Source organism: Leptosomus discolor, chromosome Z (genome assembly GCF_034619465.1).
Source record: "Leptosomus discolor isolate bLepDis1 chromosome Z, bLepDis1.hap2, whole genome shotgun sequence".
Classification (NCBI taxonomy): Eukaryota; Metazoa; Chordata; class Aves; order Leptosomiformes; family Leptosomidae; genus Leptosomus; species Leptosomus discolor.
This window is the reverse complement of record NC_141419.1, coordinates 92,062,558-92,082,021: the sequence shown is the minus strand read 5'-3', so window position 1 is coordinate 92,082,021 and position 19,464 is coordinate 92,062,558. Positions and strand designations below refer to the sequence as shown.

General features: G+C 45.1%; 1 protein-coding gene across 1 annotated transcript in view; it reads right to left on the bottom strand.

The window, feature by feature from the left end:
* The window catches only part of DCC (DCC netrin 1 receptor), a 566,036-nt gene that overhangs the window by 355,018 nt on the left and 191,554 nt on the right, over positions 1–19,464 (bottom strand). Inside the window, exon 2 of the mRNA XM_086479399.1 lies at positions 362–682. Coding sequence (XP_086335525.1) covers positions 362–682 — 321 coding nt within the window. The remainder of the gene's footprint in view (positions 1–361; positions 683–19,464) is intronic.

Below are 19,464 nucleotides of genomic sequence, written 5' to 3'. Positions count from 1 at the left end.
TGTACATTCAGTGCCCTACAGAAGTTTGGCAGGTTTTTTTGTGATCTTCAATTCCTCAGAAACGCAGTTAATTTCCAACTTCAGAGGTTTCATTTATTTTGAAGACCATAAATATGCAGCAGAACTCAAAGCAACAAAGAGGTGATTAGACATATTTAAACAAGAATAATACTTTGTCAGAAATAAATTACTGTCGCAGAAGTGTCATATCTAGCTCCACGTCTTTTGAAGAGGGGAAAAAAGAAAACACACAGCACTTAAAGTACTTTTATGTACGTTTTTTTGCTCTTAGTTTTTAAAGAAGCAGCTTCTCACAAAGAGGATTTCCAGCAATCCAAAAAGTCAGAATGTTTCTCCCTACCTGCTACCATGACCTTAGCCGTCCGACTGATGATAGCTCCAATGCCCTCTAGAGATGCTTCACACTGGTAGAGACCTTCATCTGGCTTGTGGTGCCTGGAGTGGACAATGTTTTGTATCAAGAGCGATCCATTGGCCAGCTGCTGCCTTCTCTCGTCTACTGCCAGGTTTAAGAAGACCGCGTCTTTCTTCCATTTAATAACCGGGGCTCCTCGATCCGATTCTGCCGCGCAGTTCAACAGCACGTTGCTTCCACGCATGGTGACAGCATCTGAAGGCTCAGTCAAGAACCTCAATGACGTAAAAGTCTTAATCTGCGAACCTGAAACAGCAAAACCACAGGAGACCAGGAGTAAGTATTGGTTACGCGTTTCTATGGAGGAAGGAACATATTCTATTAGATACAGAAACTCAATACAAGGAGCTACCATACAACCCCGAGAGGCACCCGAGATACGGATGGCAAACACTGTAAGAAATTAAGTTATGCTTATCTGCAAATGGTTAACATGCCAAACAACCCAAGCATAGTTACAGTTTTGTCCCATCACTACAAAAAACAGTATTTCTAGAGAAAATAGGTATTTATTTTATACGTAAAACAGGGAGATAAAGTAAAGGTCAAGGTCGGTGCAACTACATGCACCTGAGCTGGAGATTGGCCTAAACCCCCTGCCCCTCTTGAGGTTTGTTCGGAGAATATAATTGCTTACAGGACCTACTCCAGCCACGTGCACTGAGATACATTTCAGTGCAACACAGCACAAAAAATAGCACGGGGGCCTCGCTTTGTCGCTCTTAGCAAACAAGCGGGAATAAAGCATGCAAGACTTGCAGATCATCTACCAGAAACCGTGCCAAAGCCTTAAGCGTGGTGGATCACCTTCCACCTCACCAGAACAATGTTCTCCTCACTACCAACCAGTCTGGCCACCGCTCTCCAGGTAGGCAGCACAAGAAAAACCATGTGAGCACGTCCTTTGTAGAGAGAAGAGGCCGGGGAGGTGTTGAGAGCGCCAGCTCTGCAGGCTGCGCGCCACCTCTACCACCGCCTGAAGACCTGAGATTTCCACCTGCCGCCAGCACGCAGAGGCCAAATTCTCATGTGCCACTTCGGTAACAGGACGTCCATCAGCTTTGTGCAGTCAGGAGATAAATCAGACTGTACAGGCAGAGGGACACGCTCTCAGAGCAGGGCTACAATACAACGTCAGCTGAAGAGTAGGAAAATCATTAAAATGCTCGAGAAGACGTGGATGCAGTCGCACCGAAGGGCACAACTCAGAACAACATAAAGTGGTCCTTTTTCTCTACTGCCCCAAGCGTTTTCTAACCATTTATAAGCAGGCAAAGCACGTAAAGCTTGTGTTTTTAGCCAAGACAATCTTCTCAAATCTCAGTGACTACGCTTGAGTGAGAAAGCATCCGAGTATCTTCCACTATATCATAACAAAAGCGAAGTTTCTGACAACGCCTTGCCTGTCCCACCCTGTCTGGCGGCAGCACCTCTGAGGTGCTTCCAGGTTTAGATATAGACCTCTGGTTCCCAGGCAGACCAACCGCCGTGACAGAGACAGTGCTGCCGTCCTGCGCTCCTGGGGAACGGAGTTATGAAACAGCTGCACACAAGTGCAAAAATGGCGCTTTTTTTCCTTCAAATTAATCCTGTTGACTCATCAGAGCAAATGAAAATAAATATCTGACAAAGACTCAAAAAAACCTGTTACTCCTAAGGAAAAAAAAAATTAATGATTTCTATTTTTTACCTCGAACCGAAGCTTTCTATGAATGCATGTACAACAATGCATCAACAGCCACTTCTAGAGGTACATTTACAATGCATGAAAGTGTAGTTATTTTAAGAAACACGTGTTCCTTTCCCTTCTCCCAAAGGCATCTGTGTTCCATTTGTAAATCACAGCCTCTTGTTGGACATTTTATTTATGTCCCCAACACTTCTAACACAGTTTAACACAGCTGTTTATGACAGCATGTTAATGATTTTATGTGGCTATTATCACAAGTAAATAACCCACTTCCACAGCAGAAATGGGGTTATGACAGCTTCCAGTGCAGCAAGCGCAGAAGTTACAGAAGTTAAACAAAGATTAACTTTCTTTTCATGCAATTACCCTTGCAGTTCAGTTGCGATTTCAGCTATTCACATCCTTCGCAAAAGGTATATTTAACCTAAATTGCTTTATTACTAGGAACCTAACAGCTTGAATAACCTGGAAAGCTTTCTGGATGTGAGGAAAATTCATATTTTCTTGGAAATATTATTCCTGAAGATGGAAGTAATGGCGACATCTTAAAAATGGGAGAAAATGACCACGTATTTTCAGAAGAGATTACTCTGAAGGATAACAATCTAATGGCCACATTTCTCTAGAATGTGATGCTGAAGGAGAAAAGCAGAAAAGGATTTGAAAATCCCATTAATACCTATTTGAATATTTAAAGTATTAGCTCAGTTTAGAAAGCCCGGCTGCAACGTTACACCTGAAGCCAGGGCAGCCTGGAGAGCTTTCCCAATAACATGTCATCCTACTGCACCCTTGACTTCCACAGATTTTCCCCCTAACTTCTGCCTCAAGCAGCAAACACTAAGCCTGATCCGTTTAGACCAGGTTAGAAGGAGAAATACATTACACCTAACACACAAACCTACCTCAGCACCTAAAAAAACTTAAAGTAATTTAATGATATAACCCAAGATAAACAGTCTTTACTGAATTAAGAGAGAGAGAAACCCCAGACTTAACCAGAGCAGACCATGACACACCTCCACCTCTTCCTTCCATAGGCATAAAACTAAAGACTGTCACCTGAAAAAAAAAAAAAAAAACCAAAACCAACCCACAACAAAGATCCACATCGCAAATTAAGAAAACTGAACTTATTTGCAATGAGAAACCAAACTCTGCGAACGCAGTTTGTGAAGCACATGCTCTAACCAGGCTGATGGGAATTCCAGCTGCTGTAGAGGGCGTAAGCCCGATTTCCAGAAGGCTACTTCAACACAGCCTACCTCAAAAAAAAATTGCTTACTTGGCATTTCTTATTATCGGAGAGGTTCTTCCCAGGGGGAACACGCAATTTCTGTATTTCTTGTATATTCACTAAGAAAAGCGAATATATGTAGGCACATATATATATATATACACATCCCAAATCAAAACTGAGCCTACAAATTAATTCCTAGGACACTGTAGAAAACACCAATTGCTCCAGCGACTTTTCCTAACGGTACATTTACTTTGAGGCCTAAGTCAGACTTAAAAAGCATTTCCCTGGATCCCTTTTCTCCTGTATAGTATCTGTCCTGTTTAAAAACGTCAGGATTTCAGTTCAGGCTCAAGCCTAAACCAAACACCACCCATGCTAATGCGGCACCAGGGTGAGCAGCAGTGGCGGAACAGCCCACACTTACGCTGCGCCTATAGCTCCTTTGGGTCCCTGCTGCCTAAAATCCCCTCACACTCTGAGAACAAGACTAAAAGAAAGCTCAGCTCTAGCTTAGGGAGGTCTTTCCTCACTGCAGCAGGCTTCCTCTTTCCGTGTTCTCCAAAAGCAGGCGTGCTAACTCCAAACTCGGTGCCTCCACCCCTGCGTGGTGGAAATCCCCGGTAAAACCCCGAGTTGCAACCGAGGAGGCAGGAGTAGCCTTGTCTGTCGTCAAAGCCGGTCTCTCTCCAGCTACCTCTTGCACAGCTTTTTAATAGCTGGAAACGCAAAGATGATGAAAAAGTTCTTTAATACCTCTCCTGGTCCTCGGGCAGCTTCTTTGCCGTTGTGCGTTACAGTAAGCGTCTCGTACCCAGAACGGCTGCCACCGTAACTTACTTTGCCTTTTCCATAAGCACAGCAGGGGACTCAATCTGAAACAGAGCTGCTCAACCTACAATTTCATCCTTATTGCTAGAGCCCAACCGAAACAGAAAGCAAGGAGGGAAGGAAAAAAGACGGCAGCCAGGCAGGAGACCTCAGAGATGATGAGCTCTTCTAAAACTTGCTGTAAAACATGCTCACGTCTTCCGTTTCCAAGTTCTGCTCTCAGTGGGAGCAGGTCTCTCCCTTCATCTGGCATTTTTCCTAATGCCCTTCATTTTTTGTCTGCACTTACTGGCAATCCCCCAGAGCGCCAACAGCCTTTTCTTCGCTGTTAAGTCACGCAGTTGGGGAAAATGGACTCGTTCACATTTCCCCCGAGCCCTGGTTTGATGTTCCCCAGTATGGTTTGCAAAAACCCACCTACATCCTGTAAGAGTTGGTCTGAAAACAGCATTGTCTCAACCTCGTCATCAGGAGTATGGACTCTGAAGGTCAGGCTAACACCTTGACGTGAACCTGCAGGGCCTGCCTGAGCAGCAGCTGCTGATCCTGGGAAGGGAATGCCAGGCTGGTGAGGTCGTTGTGCCCTGGGCAGAGCAAGGACCGAGCTGAGCAACTTGTTCATCTGGCAGGAAAGAGCAGAAGGATGGAGATGCTGCTGTCTGCTTCTCCCTTCTAGAAACCTTGGGGGGGGAGAGAAAAGCCGAAGGAGGAAGCCTTGAGCAGGCAAGACGGCTCTGTTTTGGCTCAAGAGTGCTCTGTTTTGGCTCAAGAGTGCTCTGTTTTGGCTCAAGAGTGCTCTGTTTTGGCTCAAGAGTGCTGTGCCATTCTCCAGCACCAGGGACAAGCCTGAGAACCGTTATCAAGAGGGACTGATCAGCATCGAGGGAGCCAAGAAGAGGCAGAGATACAGAGGAGGAACGAGGGGTGCTCCTTTTGGCATTAAAAGGGGCTCCTCAGCACCCAAACTTTGGAAGCTTCCCCCACCAAGGATCACAACGATCGTTAGGACCGGCAGGACGCTGCCTGGACCTGGGACCATCGGGACGCATTGGACCCGCGGTGGAAGCTATTGACCTCTTTCCTCTTTTCACTTTACTTTTCCCCTTCCTTTCACCCTCTTTTCCCCATCACATGCCACTTTACGGGCAAACAACAAAGTTTCACTGTTTGATTTTAGCAAGCCCCTTTGGCATCATCGCCTCAATTTCGAGACCACAGCGAACCGTGACACACCCGTAGTGGCTGATGCTTTCTTCTATCACCAGCATCGCGGGAAGGGCACCCTTGGAGCTGCCTCAGGACACCCTGCCTTCCCTGGGACTTGCTTCCAAGGCTCTTTGCCTCTCAGAGGCTAAAAAGGGAGAACGAGAGGGAAGAGCTGCTAGAGATGCTTCATCTGCTGCAGTAAATACGTTCACCTTTGCTCACAGCTGTCATTTTTAGGTCCGGCACTCTCATGCTTGAAGAAAACAGACTTAAAGGAAATTAAGTGTCCTGCAAACCTGAGGCTGCTGAAACCGATGGGTCCGGGGCACCTTAGTGCTGCCTTTTCCCTCCGACTACAGCGTGCACAGAACAACCACCAACACAGATTTACGAGATCTACGGCTTCACCGCAAACTCGCATGGAAGCGTCGTAAAGATTAAATACCTCCTACACAAAGCTACCGTGTCAGCTATTCCGAGCACATCCGTGTCATCAAACAAGCCTGTAGCGCTGCTCGGAGATCTGAAGCTCCGAGGTCAAGGAGAATGCCCTTGGCAATAGCCCACACCTCCTTTAGACAAATACAGGGGAAAACTTGAAGCTGAAAGACCTCATCCTTGGTCCCTTGCTGCTTTACCAACCAAGACGTTACCCTATGTGATGACCCGCTTTGTCATACAGGAATAAAGCTAATGGGCTTCTCACCCTGACAGGTAACATCAGAGTAACTTCAAGGTTATCATTCTCCAGGCCACAGAAGAAATTAGCATTTAAAAGATGATCTCTGATGTGCTGCTTAATCAGTCCCTTGCTTTGAATCCTCCACTTTCTGTTCCGGCTTTGGGAAACGTAATCTTCCAGGGTGGGTTTTTTTTTTTTCCCCCTTCATGTTCTGCATCAGTTGCTTCCATTATAGAGAGGGAAGAGATGTCACAGTCGCAAAAGCATTTGACCAGGCCACCCCTGGAGCTTTCTTCTTTTTCAAATAAACATTAAGAAATAAGACTTTTGCACACAGACCATTTGAAATCTGTGAATAGAGAAATGCCCCCCAGTCTAACTGAAATATGGTCGCGGAGCACTGTAGCTGAACTAAGTCTATTACACTGAAGTGTATTTATGGACAGGCAGAGTATACATTTTCTCAGAGGATTTTTTCCCCCTCTTCATCTACAAAGCTGCATAAATTAGCTTAATGGCCAGGCTAATAAGCATTTATTTACATGCTTAGGTAATGCAGAATATACAGCAAAACTTGATACAGTTTTATCTGTTTACACAAAACACACTAATATGAAGCTTAATATACATTAAAAGGAGAACTTTTGTTTTAATGTTTTTATTATAACTTACGATGCGCCTTCCGGGGTGCTAAATATTTCATTTCAGCTCCATAAAATTTTGAAAATCTGGCTTCATGCCTTCATGTTCAGATGCAGAAATAAAAACTCCTGCTCCAAGAAGTGTACAATGCAACACACAAGCATGGGGTACGTGCAAGCATTGTTCAATTTTTATATAAGAATGAACAAACACTTTTTAAGCACAACTTCATATCATGATGTTCCAAATCGGTGACTTTTTAAATGGTGCTATCACAGGATTTTGGACTGTATTGAGGTAAAAGCAAAAACTCCATTGTAACTCCTCCATGTTCATTGAATTGCTAAGGACACGTAGCAATTGGCTAGCTGATTTTTGGTTGAAAGCTTTAGCTTGATAGAAACAAGGTGTGGAGGTGATTCACCACTAAGGGTAGTGCCTCCACACCACAGCACCCCACTGCTTGTATCCAGAGTGCTCAAAACATTGCTTACAAAGAACTCTCGCTGGGTACGACGGATGACCAACACTTGGGAACAAGGCTCTATCAGGGCCAAGTCTGAGACCACTGGGCAGATCCATCACCACGTGGGATCCACATTCAAGCCGCCCCTCTAGCGCAAAAATGAGTCACACACACCAAAAAAAAAAAAGGTAAATTATCCCTTGTCAAACCCAACAGGCTGAGTTTTATGAGTAGCTTCTCCTCGCCAAAGAAAGACCGAATGACCCTCATGCAACAGATGGGTCTGTCGCATCCCCTTACACACTCGGTGCTCAGACTTAGCCAGGCTGCAGATGTTAAGTGAACTCTGACGGGATAAGGGAGACGGGAGCATCCGCATGCACAGATGCTCCGTTCCGCTACCCCTCTGACAGGTCTCTCAAAGCACTGTTTATTGACTGGACCCGTTTGACTCCTTTCCCAGCAAAGATACTTGGAGAACAGCTCTACGGCTGACCCAAGCTGATCTCTGACCACGGAGCAGCGGAAGGGGCGCTCCTTCCTTTCCTCCAGCCCCTGCCATACACTCCTGGGGCTTCCCACGCTTTCACCCCAGCAAACAGCAGAACACAAGAGCCAGCTTGACCCGCCGACCCTCCACAGAAAACCGCTATTCTCAGTCAGATCAGATTCCTTGTAACTGAACCATAAAACACAAGGCAGAGGGCAAGAGCACAACTATTTGGAGAACAAGGGCTGAGGAAGAAAAAAAAAAAAAAGAGAGACCAAATCTTCCGGCAGCTGCCCGCTGTTAAGCTGGTTTGGGCAGAGACAACACGGTGGCCAAGCTTCACAGAACTATTGGAGCAAGCTCCTACACCTACTCAGAGTTTGCTTACTTCTGCCCATGGGCTCAGTGAACCTCAGTCTACGGCAGCCTCTGGAAGAGACAGACGCTCAGGTCCTCAGAGCTGAGATCATCTGACGTCAGGCACAGGTAGGCTTGCCTTAAAAGAGCATGAGCAACTCTCACTGCCTAATTTTAGCCAAATCCATCTGACGAATAAAATCTAATCTCCCCAACCAACTAGCACTGCAGCATATACCACTCCTTCGAGCCTATACATCCATTTACGTTACAAGTTCATGGGAACAAACTCGGAAGATCCAGTGATCCCTGAACTGAAGAGAGAGAATCATTTTGCTTCCTGCCCAGCACGGAGGAGGTACAGCACAAGGGTATTTGGCTCCATCAGAAAATGTGGGTGGTATTGGAGGAGGACTGAGAGTTGCTCAACATAGCAGGATACAGCATCTCTTCTGCTCCAAAGCTTTCCAGAACTTCAGGCAGAGCTGCCTCAGACCTCACTGTCTCAGCCAAAACAGAGGCTGGTGTTTTCCTACTATGGAGAAAGCAGCGAACTGGATTCTTGTTTTGAGCATCCAGAGAAGGCTGCTGAACGGTTAATTGCACTGACTTGGCAGTACAATTTTTTCCTACATGCTTTTGTTTCAAATGCTTCAATTACATTATCAGAAAATCATATTTTTTCCTGGGTTACCACAGTTTTCCTCATAACCTGTACCTGCTCTTGCCAACGTGCACATATGAACAAAGATACGGCACCATAACTACAGACAGAAGCATGACAACGTTGGCACTTCCCGTATGTCCCAGAGATGACACTTAATATACTTTTCAAGATTGAAGAAATTTGAAAGTGTAGCCACACAGGCAAATTCCTGGAGAATAACAATGTTCTAAGGTGTCTGAAAATGGTATTACCAACGAGGACGTTATCATAATTTTGAACAATCCCGCTAAGTTTTCAAACAGCTCTCAGCAGAAGACTCCAGCAGGGAAGAGGCTCTCCTGTCCCCAAGGTATGCCTCAACACCAGCGCGTTGCTGGTTTCAACGCTCTCCCCAGCAGACTCTTTCTGTCTTTCTGACAATGAAAGAAATTACTCTCACAACTGTTAAATGCACACCCAAGACACACCAGATTTCGGGTTTGCCTAGCAGAAACAGTCCGTTTTCCGAAATACCGCATTTGAGGAGTCAGCCAAGCGTGGCCCTATAGAACAGGGCTGAAAAGCCAACTCCATCCTGGCAGCTACAGCATGTCAAAAGCTGTCTACCAACACCCCCCCCCCCCCCCCCCCACACACACACCTCAGAGACCCACAGCGCAACCTTCTCATTCGGTGAGTTATGAAGGAGATATTCCTACGCTGAATCTTCAAAGCTCCAGCCTTCTTCTGGCAGCGTTTCAATCTGCTGCATCCCTTCGATGCATTTCACAGGCCAGACCAACAGAAGGAAATGCAGAAGCAGCACCCAAGAGGCACCTGCCTACTGATACAGGACTAACTCAAGCAGAGCAAAGAGGAGAGGTGAATTTTGGCTCTCTGGCTGTGGAGGCAGAAAACAAATCCAAATAAAACCACTTAGAATACTGCATTCTGTTATTATTAGATTAAATCACCTAGACAAAAAAAATGCATGAGGAAGGGATGAGGCGACCAGGGCAGGGCAGTAAGCAACACCAAGCATGAGAAGGGAAAGAAAAACCCCCAGGGCAGCGGTGAAGAAACAGTCAAAGCAGCAGAGAGAAAGAAAAGAAGAGGGGGAGAAAAAAGAACAATCAATCCAGCACTGAATCCAAGCAAAGCAGAAAAGGCCTAAAAGGGGAGAGTTGAGTGGAATATAAACAAGAAAAGGCCCACAGATCTGGCCAGATGCAGGTTTTTACCAGTCATTGTGGAAAAAGTCAGACTGCAAGAAGGAGACACGAGCCAACAGAACAGACATCTGCGCTTAGATGAAAGGGCAACGGAAGGCAATAGCTGGAGAGGGCAAGGACATGGAAACGTATGTAAAGGATAAAGAAAGAAGTCAGGTGAGAGAAAGAACAAAGAGGAGGATGCAAAGATAACAAAGAGCGAGAGATAGCGAGTTAAAACATCAAAAGAACACACCAGTTGCTGAGAAAGGAAACCCCTTGGAAGAGCTTTTAGCCAGAGACAGGCAGAAGGAGTGAAAAAAAAGCCAGCATCTCCAAAGTTTGATTATTTTTTGTGAGAATGCAATGGACTGGGGGGAGGAGCAGAGGAAGAAGCAAGAGTGAGGGGGCTGGAAACCCCCAAAACCCCAGACTCCATGAATGAGAACTCTGTGCTGAATTTAGGAGCACTCGAGCTCAGGACAGGCTACGGCACAGACAGTGCTGCTCAAACACACATGGCAGCCTCGGAATAAACCCGCTCCTCGGGAAGACAAAACATTTAGACAGGTTTTTTTTTTGTTTTCCTATTTGTTCATTTCTTAACTGCAGTCCTCCTTCCTTGCAAGCCATTCAGTAATGCAATAAATTAATTTGTACTTTAGAGCAAACTCTTTAATCCTTTTTGTTCTCTCCCCTCCCCATCAAATGCATACTACTGAATTTGCATGCATTAGCATAATGAAACATTAATTACATAGCATTTTGGATAGGACAAGCATAGGGCTTCAATCAATCTCAATAACTCACATCAGGAAGGTGAAAACCACTGGCCAAGCTTATCAGGACAACATAATAGACACAAACACATTAACAGCGCCTGTTGCGGCTGTGATTGAAACCCGGCATCCAAAACCACGCGACACTCACGAAATTACAAAGAAAGTAATAAATATCAATTATGGTAATGATACACAGACAAACTGTTTTCTCGGAAACCAGAGCGGCATTTGCACTGAAGGATGAGCAGGACTCATCTGGCACATCCGACCCTGTGGGTGGGTTTATCTCCTTCAACATATTGGGTGAGGTAACCGCCGAAAATACCGCGTGCGCACCCTCCAGCGGCAAACTCCAACGACTTCACAAAGACCGCTTTGGTCTGAAGTTATCGTCCCGTCTCAGACACCTTCAACGATTCGGATGCTACCGCCGTGCCCCGGGTAGGGCGCCCCTTCCAGGGCAGGTCCCACGGTACAGAGGGACCACCCCGAGCCCCATGGCCAGAGAGAACTCCCAAGGGTGCCTGCATCTCCTCACCCATACCAATACGCATAAAGCAAACCAGCCCTCAAGGTAAGGTAATAGGAGCTCGGTTGTGTCCTCCTCCCATTACTGGGAATCCAATATCTGTATTACAACGTTCCCTCTATTCCCATTTACGAAACAGACAGTTTCTCGTTCCATCCTTGAAATTAAAATTTTCCCACTTCTATTTAGTGAAAGGCTTCTGGGAACACCAGAATGGTGTTCATTAAGGAAACAAACTGCCGTGCTACAATAATGTATGTGAACATTAAAGAAACAAATGGGGACTTCACTGCAGATGTAGAGCCCTTCCCTCTTTGCACAATGAAAGCACACAGCAAAGCCGATGGACTGTGTGCCCTGAATGCATCATTTCAGCTTTCGAAAAAAGCCAAAAGAATTAGGATAAAAAAAAAAAAGTCTAATCTGAGCATAATCTGAGTCATAAAACATCCAACGGCAATTGAGACCGCTGTTGTGAGGGATAACCAATGAATATCAAACTGCTCCCATCACACTCCCTTAATGCATCAGCCTTTCCAGCAGAGAAAAAAAAAATCACTCCATTTCATTTCATAATAAATCACAGTTTCCTTGTTTTAGTTTCTTTTACCTCCACATCCGTCTCTCAACTACTACATACCTTCCTTTTAATTTTTTTCCCCATCAGCATTACAAGTACGATTTTTGTTTCACAGATAAGCATAACAACTAAAAATTGAGTTCTGTGTGGTTTAGAGGTCAAGCCCAAAATATGATGGGTCAGACTGTGACTTGCATAGTGCTGTTAGTTTAATTTACATCCACAAAGAATCTGGACCTATATTTTGAAGGCTGCAGCACGACACAATGGAGAGCTTTTCCTGCAAACCACAAAATAAGAGGACCAGCTCCTGTGGCAGCTCAGTATTCAGATGTCACTCAGAAACATCCAGTGAAAAAGTACTAAATACCATTGCATTTCAAAGATAGCACAAAGACTAGAGGAGACATTCCCCAAGTAACATCCGAAGCTCTCAGTTATGAGTTTACTTGCAGGACGTATGGTCTTGAGTTGGAAACTGGCTTTCTGCAACCCAGTAAGCAGTATTTCTCATCACACCTCTCCTTTGGGCAGAATTGTCTTCAAAGCCCAAGCCTCGTTCTCTGCCAGCTACCAAATACCAATTAACCGAGCATTTCCTAACAAGGAGAAAGAAAGGGGAAAAAAAAAAAAAAAAAAAAGGAAACAGGAATCAACTCAGCAAATTTTGATCCGTGAGCACAGAAAACAGCAGAACTCATCTGCCTCAGCTTTGGCCAATGCAGGCTTCCAGCAAAGACTGAGAAGTCATTCTCTCCTGGGACTAGGAATGGGATAAGGAATCCCAAACAACTGTTCTGTGATCAAGCAGCCACCTCTCCTTGCTAGTAGTGAGGTTTCATGGAAAACAAGCTTCTATGGGGAAAACGAAACCATTTCTGCCCAGGAATTGAAACACCTTGAATGAGCCCTCCAGCATTCTCACTTCAAGACATGCTGAAACTGTGGATTTGCTTGTACTGGGATAGCTACATTTACCTTAATGCACTTGCAAGGTTTCTCATCAAATTGTAAGAGAGGATATAGCTTTTATTAAGTGTTTTGTTCCTGTTCGCTCCCTGAACATATGCTGTATTACAGTGGTAGCAAAGAACATGAAGGAAGCCCCCAGGTAACGTTCACCACTCCCTCTCCTCCTCGGTGTACACATCTCCTGAGGAACAGTCATAACTTGATTCAACGGACAATTTTTCCTCCTTATTTTGCTCTGAACTATTTGTCCTCCAAATAACAAAAAGTCTCAGTCTCTCTCAACCAAAAGTTTCTCCACTGTGCTTTACTCGTCTCTCTTCCTCTTCCCATCTCTTTGTGAAGGTGAAGATGCTCCCTCCAAGCCTTCACAGCAGCTGAAGAACGCTCTCCTCAAACCCCGCAAGGGACAGAAAAATGATCTGGCTCTTACCTAACCACAGCCAACAAAGGAATCCTCAGGTCCCCCTACCACCAAAGCACTGAGTCCACACTGAAGAAGCCCAGACACAGCCAAAAAGCAAAGTCCAGGCACCACCAAGCATCCACTCCGGCACCTCCCACCACACTTGGTGTAGGAACAAGTACACAAGGAGCCCTTCTGCCCCTCTCCTGCTCTCTCAAACTGGGATCAGTGGTTGCTTGGCCATCCAAGAAGCGGGACTTCTGGCACCCAGCTTCCCTGGTCACTTGCCCGAAGGTGCTCGATCGGAGCCCGAGCGGTTCAGTACGAATTGCACTGATTTACACCCAAATCTTACTGCAGGTCTGCTGAAGAAACCACCTCGCTCTCAGATCACCAGAGCCACTCTGGCCAAGTCAGAGCATCCTGTTGTCTTTGGGCAAGCCAGCCCAAGAACCGGTGTGCACTGAGGCTCAAAGTGCCTGGAATGCACACGCTGGGTTTGCTTTGCAGTTTGGATTTAACCGTGGATACGCTTTTCTCATCTCACTAGCCCGTTCCTGTAACGACTAAGCAGAGACAACTCTTGTATCACTCCTCCAGACGTAAAAGTTCTTCAGGGTGTTGTACAAGTTCCCTTCCGATTCTGCTGAACGTGTGCTTTAAGAACGATCAGGTTAAGAGGAACAGCACAGCACCCAGAGGAGGAGGGGTTCTTCACCGATATAACCAGAACAGAATTACTATGCAAAAACCTCAGTTGTTCAATATATCAAGACTATGAAAAGATCAGACAAAATCCAGTCACTCTTATTGTGCAATAACTTTAACTTCCACCCAATTTTAAACGCAAAGCAAATAAATCCAACACACCCTGATGTCCTATTCCCAACCCAAGAAGTTTCCACGTAATAAAGTTATTTTTACAAGTTTACCAGCTCCGAGGGAAAACAGAAGGAGCAGTCCGACATTACATTATTCACTTGAACGAGTTTCCAAATTGAAATCACCAAGATTGCAAACACAGAGTTGTAACTACATGGGAATCCATTTGAAATAATTTCAGATCTGAATATTGCCATACGGTCCTGTTGATTTCGATGAAGGAAACCTACTCATGTGGATAATACTATGCAGATGGGGCAAGTGGCTTTGGGGCCTTTTGCCAAGGCTGTGCCTGCTCTTGGCCACCCCTGCAGCTAAATGCCATTATGATGGCAAGTATTTCTGGGAGGAGAAAAGAAAGGAAAGGCTATACACCGAAAGTATTTACATCCCTTCGGTTAGGGACTCGGGCTTCTCTTGTAGCCGTGTGTCTGGCCTGTTTCGCTATTTGAGATTCTGGGAAAAAAAAAAATCACAAAATCAAGGCTGTGGTTGGGAGATTTGGGGTTTTTGTTGTTGATTTTTTTTTTCAATAAAGAGCAGGATCAAAGTAAACAAAAAGCAAATCAAGGCTTGTAAACCAAAACCACCAAACCAAACCACCCCAGCACACACAGGAATGTACAAAAACCTTGCAGCCCTTGTTCCCACAACCGTGCTTTGGCCGAGGCACCGAACGCACGGACCGCGGAGGTGAAGCCTGCATCAGGCGGGATGGTGCCTGTGCTCCAGGCAAAACCGGGTGCTGCTAAACTGGTCCAAATGGGGCGCTGCAGTGCAAAAGAATGTCAAATTGTTTAAAAAGAAAGTATTTCCCCCGGCCCCAGACCTCCATTCCTGCCTCTGATGGCTCTTTCCTTTACGTGAGGAAGTTGACTTTCACAAAAAGCATCGCTCTGGCCCTACGCAAGAGGATTTCCTCCAGCTCTACTGCAGATGAGAAAGGCTCTTTACTTTACTCCAGTGATGTTATAAACTGTACTGTGGTTTAATAAACTATAAGAGGTGTTTAAGCACGTAACAGCCTAATGTGCCAATTGCTTTACAGACAACCGCCAGTCTCTGCCTCCCCTCACCCAACCCATCCCTGACCTGCTTCTCTTACTTTACACTCCAATTTCTACACATCTCTTCTGCCGTAAGGGCTGTGTGATTGGTTTCTGCACCCTGTTTGCTTGTTCAGACAAAACCTGGCTGAGCTACAGAAAGCCACGCTGGCACATCCTACAGCAAAGTCCCACAACCAGCCGGGACAAGACAGGTTTTATTTAACGTTTCTCTTTGGTGCCTTCCAGCTCTCCACCTGATGCCAGCTGGGCAAAAGTTCAATTCACACAATTTCAAGGGGGGGAAAAAAAAAAAAAAAAAGAAGAAAAAAAAATCAAACCGAGCTACATGAGAGGTAGGTAACAGGAGAAGGAAATGTTTGTCACAGTTTTCAGTGAAGTTGTGACAAATGCAATTACAAACTCAGAAAGACAGTTGGAAGGGAGCCCCAAACGCTGTTTCATAACCTCTACCATCGGCAACAGCTTCTTTTAAATGCAAATTTGGAAAATCAGTGCGTGCCGCGGCTGCAGTGGTACCTCGAGACCCCGGCAGCCACCAAACAGTGCCCCATTGTAGCCCAGCGCACAATACGGACCTTATTCCCTGAGCCTCCTACAGAAAGTGGGCTGCAGCATTCCCCAGCTGAGCGAGAGCCACAAGCGTTACCCTGGCTGCCCTGAATACCAATAACTCTCCGGGCATCAGTCCATCCTACGTCTTCTCCTCCTGCTGCGAAGTTTCAAAAGTTTTCTGAGACCATCTCTGCTTGCAAAGCAGTTTTGTTCATGGGGAATTGCGGCGACTCCACCTTACAGCCCAGCTTCCCCAAACCACCGCACTGGTACAACTGGGGATGATACCTTTCTGGGCTAAAGCGGCCAAAAATGACAATGCTGAATTGAGAAGCAGCTGCCAAGGGCAGAGTGAGAGTCTGCAACTTCTTGAATTACTTCAGTTCACACCGACCACGGTAATTACTGAAATTAAAGCCCACTAGTCTGCTTGCTGTGGCTGCACGCTTGAAACAACATCCCGTTCTGGTTTTGTGTGTGTCATGGTACAAATGTGTTGTTGCAAACCTCCTTTTAAAACCAGGACACATCACCCTCCCACTAGACGGTCGTCTTTCCCCAGGAGGACAGCAGAAATCCCTCGGAAGCATGGATATTGGGGTAACACCACATCGCAGGTTTATTAAACCTCATCAGTGCTGAATAAGCTGATCAGCACATGACATCTAAAAATCAACATAACCTTCATAAACTTTAAGAAGTAGAGAAATATTTCACACTTAGGAGAACAACAACAAAAAAAATCAGATAAAAAAGAAACTAGGTGAAGCATTTAGCTCCCTGTGATCAGTAGATCAGGATGTCTTTTACTCCACAGTGCTTCCTTCACCAGGGCAGCATAATTAATCACTCAAAATTGTTCTGAACTTATTTCACAAATTAAAAGCAGAAGAACAAAAGAGGTTTAGACTTGTAACTTTTTGAAATCACAGCACTAATGATTTCAGACACTATCGTCGTTTACTCAACTATATTACTAGTCCATCACTCCCCCTTTTCCTTTCAGACACAGAAACTTCCATCAAAAGAACCAGCACCGAGCAGGGGGAGAAGAAATCAGAGTCCACACAACCACAGCTCGGTCGGGTTCCTCCATTTTTGGATTTTTTTCCCAGGATTATGGAAAAAGAACGAAGACATATCAAACACCCCACCAGCCTGTTCTTGAAGATCATCATCGCTTTAAAAGCTCCAGCTTTAATTAACGAATTTAAGGGTTACAGGTTTTTTTTTCCTTTGTTTTCCAAGTTCCACAACAGCTTTCTCAGAGCCCAGTATGTTGCAGGAAAAGCCCTTGGAGACTCAGTTCCCCATATTCCTCAAGTGCTATGTGTAAATAAAATAAATACTGATGGTCTCTTCCTTTATTAAAGGGAAAGTGGGAAGATGTGAAATACAAGAACTTGAGGATACTATAACAAAGAATCCATGAATACAAATCACTTGCTAGGGAAAGAATAAAGGTTGGGATCAAACATTTTCATTTCAATTAACTGGCACTTGTGTGGATAAACACTATTTGGTAATTTCACTTAGGTACTAAAGGGGTTTTCACTCCCAAATGGCCCATTTCTACCAATTATGCCAATTAATTAGGGGGGGGAAAAAAAAAAAAAGATGGAAGAGAGGTGCTTTGGTTTCTCTAGGAACAAAGATAGAAGGAAGGGAAAGCCATTTACATTAATAAGTATCCATCAAAATACTCCGACTGACAGCCGGTGTAATGGAGCAGTTATGGCACATATGGTTCCTAACCGGCTCCTCGGCGCGGCTTTCCCGCACACTCCACAGAAACCTGCCTGCACCGGGCTCCTCTGCCGCGGGAAATGGTTGCCGTTTCTCTGTTAAATAGGGATGCAGACACATCCAAAAAAGTACAAGAAAGGAATTATTTTTTTATTATTTCCAATTCGACCATCTAGTATGATTCCAATTAGTATTTTGCCCTCGCTGCCAGTAGGGTACTCGCTTTAAAGGCAGCAAGTATCGTCCCTCGTATTTTAAGTTATTTAATGATTGGATCAGGAAGAAACATCTATTAAGAACAGATGTTTCTCTACAATTAAGTAGAAATAACCCTTAAAAATCCAAGTTCTGTAAGGAAATTTCAGATAAGACTTCTGTAGAAATACAAACACTATCGCTGTATCAATAAACAAAATTTTGTACTGTCTCTTTTCCCAAAATGCTGGATTTCGGATACACACAATCATTAGCAGCAAAATGCAGCAAATGCCACTGGGGCGGGTGTCTCCTGGACAGATTTTCGAGCTGGCCGAGCTTTCGCTGTGGCACGCGGTGGCCATAGCCTGGTGCCAGGCACCCGGCTGAGCCAGCACCAGGCCTTCACCGTGCGTCTGTCCTTCAGCCAAAGAAGAACAACAAAGAAGTTTTACCTTTTTTAAAGCTCTGTCCTGCAGTTTGGATCTCTGAGCCCACAAAGGAGACGGGTTTCACCGCACCCACCCCGAAGATGTCCTAAGGCAGACGGAGACTTGAGATACTTCGATACAAGCAGTACGAGGTGGGTGTACGTTGCGTTGACACACACCCCTGGGTTCAACACAACTGGGACAAGGCAACCCGGAGCTGCCCAGCGCCGGGTTACAAGGGCACAACCTCCACGGAGGCTGCGAGAGCCTCGGGGACAAAGCAGCCAGAATGGGCCACCTCAAGGTGGCTTGTGGCACAGGGGAAGCTCCAAAGTCTTGTCTGACAGGGGCAACCGAAAGAGAAGTTACCAAGCGTCATCTCCTTCCAGAGATGGTGTGGAGGCCAAATGCCGCAGCGTGCTTTAACGTCACGTATTCCTGAAGCCGCCGTACCACACGTGTAACACGGACACAGCCCGTTTGAGGTGACAGCTTCGACCAAGAGTTGGTTCCGGCTCCCTAAGGCAGAGCTCCTTGCAAGGGAAAAGACGTTCCCCACTCCAGAAAAATGGTAAATAATGCTTAAAATTAAAAAATATATTAAAAAACCACAAACTTCTATAATTACACAGATTATCTTTAAGAACTACAGCAATTTCCGCGCAAAGCTTCATTACACACAACAAAGCAAGTGTCTGCATTCGCCAGTTTAATTGCTTTGCTTTTAAAAAAGACGACAGACTTCAGTTTTCATGCAAGAATATTGTTTCCCAGTTCCCTTTCCAAATAGCCACATGAAACAGGAGCATATTGTATCTCTGCTTAGAGACAAAAAGAGGGCACAGACAGCTTGCGAGGGGTCCAGGTGCCATTGTTCAGTGACTAATGGAATTTAGTTTCTCGGTTTCACATTTCAGTATATAAGTATTTTCTCAGAATAGAATTTCTATCAGTTTCAAACAAAGTTTGAAATAATCATCATGTAGAACTGATCCCCCCCCCCCCCCGCTTTAACTTTTTTTATAACTGAACCCAGTGTGGAGACATAAGTGCACACTCCAGTGAATCAAGAGAAGAATTTAATCCGTTCAGCCTTTGCATTTGTTCCTCCAAGTACAGGTTACAGGTTACAGTCCAAGTACAGGTTACAGTCCTATTTGTTCCAAATCTGACTTGACTTTTGGGCAAAACCTTGACTCAACGCCTTTTGTTTTGGGAAGTCAGTTGCATTAACAAGCTGCCTATATTTCATTCAATTTGGTTGAACCTTCTGGATTACCCTCCCTGCTCCAGTCTTGTCTTTTCTGTATTTATTACACCGATTTCAGGTGTCGTACAAAATGCTGTAATAAAAATACTAGCTAGTGGAAGCATTTAAGTATTGATTTATCCTGCAGGTATTTAATTTATTTATTTTGAAAATCA